Raw genomic sequence first — 12,030 nt, 5'->3', positions numbered from 1 at the left:
AATCCTCTAAAAAAACTATTAGAACTAATAAATAATTCCAGCAAGATTGCAGGGTAAAAGATCAGTATGAAAAAAAAATTGTATCTCTATGCATTAGCAATAAACAATCTGAAAATGAATTAAAAGAAGATTTCCATTAAAACAGCATCAAAAGGAATAAAATATTTAGAAATATATTTAACAAAGGAGATGCAAACTTGTATTCTGAAAACTACAAAACAGTTTGAAGGTAATTAAAGGAGATCTAAATAAATGGAAAGACATCCCATGCTCATGGGTCAGAAGACTTAATATTTTTAAGATGGTAACACTCCCCAAATAGATCTACAGATTCAATGTAATACCCATCAAACTCCCAGCTGGCTTTTTATTTTTTTTGCAGAAACTGACAAGCTGATTCTAAAATACAAATGGAAATGCAAGGGATGTGGAATAGCCAAACAATTTTGAAAAAGAAATCATAGGTAGAAGACTTACAATTCCTGATTTCAAAACTTACAACAAAGCTACGGTAATCAAAACAACGTCGTACTGTCATGAAGATAGACATATAGATCAATGAAATACAACAAAGATACAAGAAATAAACCCATGCGTTTATGGTCCACTGATTTTCAACAAGAGTGCCAAGACAATTCAACGGGGGAATGAATAGTCTTTTCAATAAGTGGTGTGGGAATATCCACAAAGAATGAAGTTGGACTCTTTAATTACACCATACACAAAAGCCCATCAAAATGGATCATAGATCTAAATATAAGGGCTAAAACTGTAAAGCTCTTGGAAAAAACAGGAGTAACTGTGACTTTGGGTTAGGCAAAGTCTTCCTATATATGATACCAAAAGTGTGAATGACAAAAGAATAAATAAATAAATTCGACTTCATCAAAGTAAACACTTTTGTGCTCCAAAGAACACCATCAAGAAAATGAAAAGACAACTTACAGAATGGAAGAAAATATTTGCAAATCATTTCTGATAAGAGACTTGCATGTAGAATATACAAAGATCTCTTACAAGCGAATAATCAAAAAGATGTCCCAATTAAAAAATAGGTAAAGGATCTGAATAGACATTACTCAAAAAAAAAAAAAATACACATGGCCAATAAGCACATGAAAAGATGTAACTTCATTAGCCATTAGGGAAATGCAAATCAAAACATCAATGAGATACTACTTCACACCCACCAGGCTGGCTATAATAAAAAGACAGGTAGCAACAGTGTGGAGAAATTGGAATCCTCATACATTGTCGGCAGGAATGTAAAATGGTACAGCCACTTTGGAAAACAGTTTTGCAGTTCCCCAAAATGTTACATTAGTTACCATATAACTCAGCAATTCCACCCCTAGGTTTATATCCAAGAGAATTGAAAACATGTGCCCATACCAAACCTATACACAAATATCCATAGAAATATTATTTATAGCAGCAAAAAAGTGGAAACAACCCAAATGCCCATCAATTGATAAATGAATAAATAAAATTTGATATATTCATACAATGGAATATTGTTTGGAAATTAAAAAAAAAGAATTACTGATAAATAGATGAACCCTGAAAACATTATGCTAAGTGAAAGAAGCCAGTCAGCCCGTCACAAAAGACCACATATCGTATAATTCCATTTATATGAAATGTCAGAATAGGCAAATCCATAGAGAAAGAAAGTATATTAGTGGTTGCCTGGGGTTGATGGAGGGGTTATCGAGGAAAAAAACAGCAGTAACTAGTGATGCATACAGGGTATCTTTGCAGGGTGTGAAAATGTTCTAGGATCCATTGTGGTGATGGTACACAATTCACAATTTGGTGAATATACTAAAACCCACTAAACTTTAAATGAGTGAGTTTTGTGGTATGTGAATTATATCTCAGTGAGGTTATTATTTTAAAAAAAGAGAAATGGAAGTAGAGTTTCTATACAAAGTTCTAAACCAACTGGTTTGAAAGATTCTTTTTCCTACAGTAGAAAAGCCTACTACATAGGTGACACTAATACCAGAATTTCCCAGCTCCATTTATCATATAAGCTGTAAAGTAAAAATTCTTAATTTTGTCCTGGTGTTTGAGTTTGACTCATGCCACAATTGCCTTTTGATTTCAAGATCTCACAATTTTGAATTCAATCTTGTTCATCTACGTCATCCTAAATTACCACTAGAAGGATTTATATATTTGGCTTTGGGCAGATTATTTTTCATATCCAATTGCCACATGTATTTTCTATAATCTGCTTACCATTTCTCCTCTTCTTAGGAAAGGATATCCAACTTTACATGTGATATTACGATTGGATTCACAACTGTCTTTTTGGATAGCCTAGGAAGTGAAAGTAAACAGAATTAGAGCAGACACGCAGGTGAAATACTTGAGCTTGATGGTCTAGAATTTTCCCAGCTGAGCCTTAGACTGCTTTGCTAGGATTTGTTTCTCAGTATAGTTGTGAGAGTCACAGCATTCTGGGATCACTTGTCCCACAGCCCATGGAAATGTGAAAACATCACTTCGGTTAAGGATGGCTGTAGGATGAAGTGCATCACACCAGCCTGTCTAGATCTTCCACTGAAAAATGGGAGTACTAACAGCATCTACCTCACAGGGTGAATAGGTGGCTGCACAAAATAACCCACACGTACTGGACTGACACATGGAAGCCCACAGTGAATGGTCGTCACTGGAGGAGTGGGTAAGAGCTTGAGTTCTGACCTGGAAACACCAGGATTTAAATTCTGACTCTATCACTGTTAGCTTTATCCTTGTCGGGACTCCTCACTTCTCTGGGCCTGATTTTCTGTCAAGTGGGGTTAGTTGAACTCTATCTCATCAAATTGAAAATGACCTTGAATATGAGACTCACCAGTATTTTACATACCAATAAGAAGGAAACAATAACGCTGCCTGTTAAATTAACATAGCAATTGTAAGATGCAATTACAGAAATGTTAAATTGTGAAAAAAGGGGTTTATCTTAGAATCTCTGTAGTATAATAATACCTACGCACAAAGGAATTAATGAGAGTTAAATAACTATGAATAAGTAGAACTTGTAGAACAGTTTCTGACACATAATATGACTCAAGAAAAGACTGCCATTATTATTATTACTATTGTTGTTATTAATAGAAGGAGAAGAGGGGCCTTGTTGATTTCATAGCTCTGCCTCTCTGCCAAGGCCATGAAGTCATTTGAAGAAGACACAATGATATTTAATATAGTCCTCTTTTCTGAGAAGAATTCAGTGGTAATATTTTCCCAGCATCATTTTGCACATTTGGATTTTTAATTAACATTCTTTCCTGAATCTAAAATAGGTGGTAGTATAGGATGGATAAACAAGGTCCGACTGTATAGCACAGGGTATTCAACATCCTGTGAGAAACGATAATGGAAAAGAATATGAAAAAGAATATGTATATATATGTGTATAACTGAGTCACTTTGCTGTACAGAAGAAATTAACACAATATTGTAAATCAACAATACTTCAATAAAATAAAAAAACTAAAAAGAACTTAGAATAGTACATATCAGTAATAAATGTTTATTATTATAAAATAAAATAGGTGGTAATAATATAGGACATTTTTAAAGCCTATCTTAGTATCATGTCCCTAAGTGATACCCTAATAAATGGAGAGAAATGTCAGTGAAAATCTGAATTTATAGAAACTAGACAATTAAAGTGTTTAATATTGTTTATAATAAGTGTATTTGCTTTTAATATGAATTATATATATTACTAACTCATATATACTGAATTTTAATTCAGGGGAATTCATTCAGAGATCAGAATTAAAAGCAAAGTTCAAATTTGGAAGTATTAATTAATCCTGATAGAGCATCTTATGCAGCTGTATGTTATTGCCAAAATAATAAAAAACTTCTGGGGAATTCCCTGGTGGTCCAGTGGTTAGGACCCGGCACTTTCACTGCCAGGGTCCTGGGTTCGATCACTGGTCAGGGAAGTAAGATCCTGCAAGCTGTGTGGCATGGCCCAAAAAAACAAAACAAAACAAAAACCAAAACAAACTTCTGTCATGACAATGAGACATAATCATTTACTACAACTCTCTTGCCAGTGTAAGGATTGTGCATAGAAAAAGTAGGGAATGGTATCGATTTTTTTGCATGTAAATTTTTTGTTATTGTTCAGCACGTGTATTATTCCTTCTCTGCCCTTCTGTTAAACTGTTTTGCCTTTGAGTGTTATGTTTATTTTTTTTCTTGACTCAGTCTCAATTTCAGTGGTGTAAGGCTTCTGTGAAGCATAAAGTTTTGGTATATCAGAGATCCTTTCCTCATACTGAATCCAAGAAGAGTCGTAGAGCTCTAAAGAAATATATCCAAAAAAAGCTTTTAAAAAAATCTTGGTCCTTTCACCGTCAGTGAGTACTAATTTTGTACAAAATGCTTTCTATTCTAAAATCAATGTAATAAAAATTTACCTCAGTAGTATGAAAAGTAGGTTCAACGTGTGAGTATTACAAGAATAAATAAATGTAAAACTAAAAGTTTACCTCAATTCCTGAAAAAATTAGATTTGGAGAATAATTCACTATGGTTCTGGTGTTATAGGCACTGTCCTCTTTATTCTTGACTGTGAGGCTAACATTGAACTTATCATTGTGGGACCTGACAATAAGCAGGCCCTTTTCTGTGGTGGAGACATCCAGGACGAGGTCCGAGATACATTTTTCCTTGTTTCCACAATCTTTGGCAAAGGGAATCTGAAATATTCACAGAAAAACATTTTTCAAACTTTAGCTAGGCATTATTGAAAATTACCTATGAACTTGCATAAAAGAAATGACATACTGCCAAAAGAAGAAAATCATACAGAGAATAGATTTCACTGCAGAAATCATAAGGAATTTTTACAGTTGTTCCTGTAATTGATAGGGGAAAATCATAACCTTTACTTTTGGTTATAAATTCTTCCATTCCTTTAAGGAATGCACAGTTTTCACAGATGTTTTTCAGTGGCTTTTGTCTGCCAGAGTAGAACAGTTTCAAAGAAATAAGTCAAGTACTCTACGATCCAAAGTTATGAGAGAACACTGTAACACTCACCTCTGATTATGAGACTTTCTATTTAAAAGAATCAAATACTTAGGATCATAATAGCCTCAGTCGAGAGGGTAGAAAATGAGCAAGCCACATAACTGGGAGCTTGCCTTGACTCCTCTTCTTCATTAAGCCCTTCCCCTTATCCAATCCATCACCAAGAACAGTCCATTCTACGGCTGTTCTAAATATTTCCCACAGCTCTCCTTGCCTCTCCATTTCCACCACCACCCCTAGTCCAACCCATCTTATTTCCTCCCTAGACTAAAGTAACAGCTTCCTGACTGGTCTCCCACACCCACTCTTGATTCCCTCCAATCATTCTCCACTGCGCAGCTGAAGTAATCTTTAAAAAAAAAAAAAAAATCCAGTGCTATCAGTGAAACAAGTAAAACCATCAATGGCATTCCATGGCTCCTCAAAAACATTTAAAACCTGTGCAGTGGCACAAAGTCCTGGTGATCTGGCTCCTGCCCGTGCCTCCTGCCTCATCCCACATGACCTTCCGCCCTTGCTCTTCAGCTTCAGCCGTGCTAGTGATTTTAGTTTAGTTCCTTTTATGCCTCAGAACCTTTGTACATATCCCTGTGCTTAGACCACTGCTCTTCTACTTCCTAGGCTTCAGGTCTCAAATGCAATGTCATAAGTTCCAGGGAGCGCCCCTTAACACTTCAGTCTAGCAGAAGTTCCCGTTGAGCTCTGGAAGTTCTCCAGAGCATGTGCTTTAATTACTACCTAATACCTATTTCCTAGGTTAGACTGTAAGCTCTGATGTCTGGTACATATAAGACACTCAATAAATATATTTGGAAGGGAGAAGGGAAAGCAGAAGACAGGTGCAGGGGAAAGCTAATTCTCCACCACTAGTGATCCCTCCATTGGTGCCACACCTGTGATCCCATCCTTTTACCCACTCACTCACTCTTTCTCAGGGGTGGGACAGTAGACTCTGTGAATTTGGAAGCAAAAACTAGGTGAACACAGCTCAGTCCCTTCCTGTCTCTTCTGCTCTTGGGCCGGTGGTGAGCCCATGGGAAGCATATATCTACATTTCCATTCTGCAAGTTTTACAAGGTGGGCCCCCGGGAAGGCCCGAGATTGCTGGCCTGAGATTGCTGAGCACTGCTGATGACCTATTTGGTTACCTGTGGTCTACACCTGGCTCCGTAGGAGGACACCCATTATACCCAAACCATGCCCTGCAACCCAGTGTTCATTAGTAATAAAGGGGAGTTCCAACTGACCAACCCATGTCTTTCTTTCGATTGGTCCTAAATTTAGGAGCGATAAAAATAGGTGTCATTTATAAGTTCCCTTAAACTCCAACAGTAGGAAGTTAGAAGAACTGGGAAAAGTCTAGAAGAGTCTAATTCTTTTTTTTTATATATAATATAATTGATTTAGGCTTCTGTGTGTACATCTGTTTATGTATTTCAGTTTTTTCCCCCCAATATATCCACAAATAGGTATTCTGAATTAAAAAAAATCTGACTTACATACTCATGTACTGAATTCGGTAGAGAATCATCAAGAACGGGCCCATTTTCTGGATCGGTAAGATTAAAATCCAAAGTTATTCTCACAGAGTCCCGAAAGTCATGCTTGTCCTAGAGGTAAAAATATAAAATACGTTATCGGCATCATATTTATTGGATGTTCTGACTTTGTCATGGCTTCCTTCTTCTGCCCTGTGGGCCAGGCTCACTGGACATTCTTGTGTACCTGATCTGACATGTGACCTGATCAGGCTTTTGCTTCACTGGAGAGAGACCGCACTTCTGCCTTAACAAGGGACGCTGCTAGAACGAACGCATAGGCTTCCTATTGCGACCAGTTGACTCACGTCCAGCTTCTCAGATAGGCCTGCTAGAATGATGGATAGGTCGTACTTGGCCATGTCAGGATGTACCCCTCAAAGCTACTTACATAATAATATCGTTTCTCTTGAGACCTCGAGCTAAAAATCACTGTGTAATACTTATAGGAAAGTCTTTCAACTTCAAGAGAGCAACTCTTCTTTAAATTGAGTTGCATTTCATTAATATAATATATACCTTGAGTTGTAAGAATTTTATATGTGAAATGATATGAAAATAATATGGATGTGATCAACATTGTTTATACTATCATCAGTGACAGCCATCATTCATGACATGTCCAGAATTATGAGCTTTATACACATTATTGAGAATTATTTCAACAATCCTCCAAGATGCATACTAATTACAGTCCTTATTTTACAGATAGAAAACTGAGCCTCTTAGAGACTAAACCACTTTGTCAAAATTACTCAGAAAGTGAGGAAGCTGGGATACAAATTCCATCCTGGCTGACTCCAGAGCAAATGTTAAAATATCCATTAAAACCCAGAAGAATTTTGGAAATTTTGAAACTAGTTCATTCCTTTTAATCCCAGTGCCTAGATATAGGTAGATACTAAATTTTTGGAGAAACATATACTACAGTGATTTTTTTAGCAGGTTGGAGGCACTGCCAAATCTGGTTTCAGGACTTTTCACATCTTATCCAAGTTCTAACTCCTAAATGTTCAATTCTGATGAAACAAATAAAAAAAAAAAACCTCCATTTTTATTTTTCTAATCATAAATTGACTTCAGTGCTGACCAAATAAGCTTATTTTGACCTATGTCATGGGGAATATCGACTTGAAAATCGCTGAGGAAGAGTAAACATGGCACACCAGCACACGTCTTCTGTCACTTTCCTGCCCCTGACTACAATATTTTCAAAATATAGAAGATGAATACATCAAGAATATAGAAATAAGTCAGAGGTGGGGCCAATAGGCCTATTTCATTTAAAATTCCAAGATCATGTTCAAGTCTCTAAGTCTCAATCTCCGTTAACAAAATCAGTGTTTTCTCGGTACATCCATTCTGCTTTTCTTCTTCTTTAGTTTCATGTACATTTTAAGAAAATGTTTAAGAAACTCCTGTCCCACATATACAGTGACCCAATAAGATACATTTAAAATGGTTCAAACTGGCTTATCAGCCATCTCTAGAGGTTAATCATTTGCTTTCCAAGGCTCCCTCATCCACCAAAACAGGAACAGGTAGCACAAAGTCTACAGATGATAGAAAATACCAGATCTTTTTCCTTTAATCTAAAGTCAAAGGGTGAAACACATAGTTCAGTGGATAAGAACAGACCCCGGAATGCATACGGCCCAACAGTTTCCCCTCAGGGCATTTAAGCACTTCTGATGGACAAGGGCCACAAAAGTTCAACGATGCTTTCAAGTTGAAAGAATGAATGAATGAATGAATTAATGAAATGAATGAATGAAATACAAGGTCTCTATCAACTGGTGTCCTGTGCCTTTTACTGTTCCATAATATATGGATATTTGATAGCATACACAGGGAAGATGAAAGATAGTCTTATGAAATGTATTTGGAAATTAGAAAATCAGACCTGTGATATTCTGACAAAAGTGAACAAAGTTTAATTCATGATTTGCACTTTGAACTAAAAGTAAGATTGACTGATTTGAAATAAGACATCTATATTTTATTTTTGATTTGGAACAAGGCAGCTATTATATATGATTTACTTGCCAACATGTAGAAGGAATGCTTAGTGCATTCTGATTCTCGAACTGTGATGTTTCTTTGAATCTTCCTCTCTTGAGTTCCAGAGAAAAAACTCCGTGATATCTGTCTTAGAGAATCTAGTGTGATACGGTACTGCATATCTATAAAAATGAAAAAAGAATAATTGACAGACATGTTCATTTCAGGTAATTTTCATATGATCCAGTTCATTAAATTAACATTACAGAAAAATCTCTTGGGAAATCAGTCGACAAAAGTTCTCTGTTATTCAGCACATCCATACTACTGTAATACAATGTATTTGCAGTCATGAAGATAACCTTGAGGAACTCTACAGAACTGCTTTCTGAGTTCACAAGGCTTTTAATGTTTAATTACACTTATTTTAAAATGTATATGTATGTTTACTTACATACACACACACACACACACACACACACACACACACACACACACACCCCTACATACCACCTAATTTCTTGTCCATGCCTATGTTTACTGGGTTTTCACTTAAATTTTTTTTTTTTTTTAGTGTAGAAATGTTGGAGCCCTGATTAGAATATTCGTTATGTTGTATTTCAATAGAGAAAAAAATACATTAGTGACATTTTAACCTATTTTATAAAAAATGTCATTTTAGACTATGTTCAAAGGATATAATAATATAAGCTTAATAAATAAGTTTAACAAAATAAGCATACCACAATGAGCAAAACAAGTTAAACCTTTTGCTTTCTATGAAGGCAACAATCTTTCTTACTTGATTGCTTAATTACTATATAAAAATAAGACAAATAATGTTGCATATGAAAATGTTAATCGTTATTTTACATTCCTATACCTCATTTATCTTCCAGTCAGAGGTCCACTGCAGATGATAAATATGCACATGTAGAACAAATTTAGAAAAATAGATTTTAAGGATTAGGGGGTTTTCTCATTCTATTTGTATTTGGTTTGCAGAGTAACTTACTCTTAGGCAGCCAATGGCCTTCATAGTTTTGACTCCAACATGTTTCAATATCATTAAAAACCGCTTTAGAAATTGTAGAGTGCAGGAAAAAGGGGGATACCCAGGCTGACGTGATGTGTCTGAGAACACATACGGAATCTGTCTGACACTCAAAAACCAGGGTCACCTCCTGACTGGAGCAAAGGAATCTCAGGAAGGTAGGGTGGCTGGGCAGTCAGGTCCTCTGCAGTACCAGTCTTACTGGAGAGAGCCCAGTTTCCAACTCTGCCTCTCAACTGGTGTCTCTGTCTTTCTCTCTCTCTTTAGCACTTGACTGTTCAGAGTCAATAGGAGAGCCAGAGGGGAAATATGGAATCCAGCTGTGGAAGGCCACCAAATATAAGCATGTAGTTTCTGCTCCAGAATTTACTGGGTTCCATAACCTATTCCTTCTGCAACAGAATTTTTTTCAAGGTTCAATATGTTTGCAGGGGCAAATGTGATGTGCAGATTCCTATCATCGAGGGAAATAAAAAAAATATCTGACTGGATTTCACCATGTGGGAGCAAATACATTGTCCTCCTGCCCCAAAGTGCTTCTGTATATATGACACTTACCAGCTTCGTAAACCCTGTCTTCTTTGGACTTCAATTTCACATCAAAACACACTGTGGCATTTATGCATACTGTTTCCTTTCCCTCCATGCGGCAGTTTTTCTTTTGAATATTCACTTTATTGGGTTCAAAATTCATGGTCACTTTAACTACAGCCACATCTCGGGACCTGCAAACACATAAGCCATGGTGATGACTCACACATTTTTACATTTAATGCATGCCATCATTTTGGGAGTGCAAAGTGAGTGCATCCAAGAGGATTCTTCTTTGTATACAGTACGGGCTCTCAGTACTCCTTTCTCTCTTGAATCTTTGATATAGAAGAAATTGTAATTGATGTTCTGAAGGCACCCAGGTTATTCTGGAACCATGTTAGGCTTTGGTTTCTGAAGGGTAGCAGAATATGCGACCCTAAAATATGGCTATAGGAGTTTAGGACAGGCCACCCTCAAACATGCCGCTTTGGTATATTGATTTTGAGCTGCAGGCACTTAAAACACAAAAAATGCAGGGAGAGGCTTTCTCTGAACTCTACTTACCTACTTAAAGAGAGACCCTCCAAAAGAAACTCAGTTATCATAAATCTCTACCCAGGAGTTTCATCAACCTGGGAAAATTGACTCATTACAAGACAGGAGGTTGCAGTGGACACCACATCCAGACAAACTTTGTTGCAAACCGTCTTACCTCCCATCTATTCTCCTAAGGGCCTATTCATCTTTCCTAAAAAAATCATTTACTCTCCCCTGAGGCCTACAGCCCCCTCCCCTTTCCCTATTAAGATGATTTTTAAGTGTGAATGCTAAGCTACCCGGGGAAGCTATTCATTTATCCCTGGGATCTCCCATGTATACATGAAGTATATGTGTTAATAAACTTCTGGGTTTTTTTTTTTTCTTATTTGTCTTCTTTTACTACAGTCGTCTCAGCCAAGAACTCAGAAGGGTAAAGGCAAAATTATTTTTCATCCCCTACAATTTATAGGCCAAAGACCCATATTGCCCATGATAGAAAAGAGATAAAACCAAGCAACCAGGTGCAACCTCAGAACCAAAACCATATTTTTGGCACTTTTGAGTTTGTTCCCAATCTGGAAAGAGTCCAGAGGCCCCTGGACATCGCTTCTGCACTATAATACTTGTCTGTTCTTCTTGTAGGTTCAGCCTTGTCCCTGTTTCTGAGAAGGGGAAGCAGAATAGCATTTGAAGCGCTGTGCTAGGCACACATGCTATTTATTATTCATTTAAATTTTAAATTAACTTTCATAATAAGACGTTATTATCTCTCTTTTATATGTGAGATAACTGAGGCTCTGAGAGATCAAGTATACTTTATCCAAGGTCAAAAGCTGTTCAGAGGGCAAAACTGGGATTTTAAACCCAGTCTTTTTAATTCCAAAGCCCAGTGATTTCCAGTAATCTGAAGTGAGAGCAGAGTAATACAAAATTAGGCAGAGTATATGGAGCTTGACGCTAATGCCTTAGAATAAAGCCAGCATAATTGTTGAACACCGTTATCTGGTTTCTGCCTTGTAACCAGACTGGCTCTTTAGAGCTAGGTATCTTGTGAATACATAGGTCCCTGCTTATGCTTTTGTGTTTTAAACGAAAAATTATAGCTATTTTTCTTTTAAAACAATTTATGCATAGAAAATATGAAAATATAGTAAAGGAAACAAAGTAAATACAAATCAGTTGTAATTCTATCATTCAACAGCAATCACCATTCATATACATATATATGTATGTCTGTATAGAGAGAGACACATATACACACATACATGCATAAGTATACACACACACACACACACA

General features: G+C 36.5%; 1 protein-coding gene across 1 annotated transcript in view; it reads right to left on the bottom strand.

The window, feature by feature from the left end:
• The window catches only part of ITGA1 (integrin subunit alpha 1), a 166,781-nt gene that overhangs the window by 26,564 nt on the left and 128,187 nt on the right, over positions 1-12,030 (bottom strand). Inside the window, exons 16-20 of the mRNA XM_007195573.3 lie at positions 10,219-10,385; positions 8,652-8,788; positions 6,567-6,677; positions 4,524-4,733; positions 2,245-2,325 (exon numbers count right to left, since the gene is read on the bottom strand). Coding sequence (XP_007195635.2) covers positions 2,245-2,325; positions 4,524-4,733; positions 6,567-6,677; positions 8,652-8,788; positions 10,219-10,385 — 706 coding nt within the window. The remainder of the gene's footprint in view (positions 1-2,244; positions 2,326-4,523; positions 4,734-6,566; positions 6,678-8,651; positions 8,789-10,218; positions 10,386-12,030) is intronic.

The sequence above is a fragment of the Balaenoptera acutorostrata genome, chromosome 2, assembly GCF_949987535.1.
Source record: "Balaenoptera acutorostrata chromosome 2, mBalAcu1.1, whole genome shotgun sequence".
Classification (NCBI taxonomy): Eukaryota; Metazoa; Chordata; class Mammalia; order Artiodactyla; family Balaenopteridae; genus Balaenoptera; species Balaenoptera acutorostrata.
This window is presented reverse-complemented; position numbering and strand designations above follow the sequence as displayed.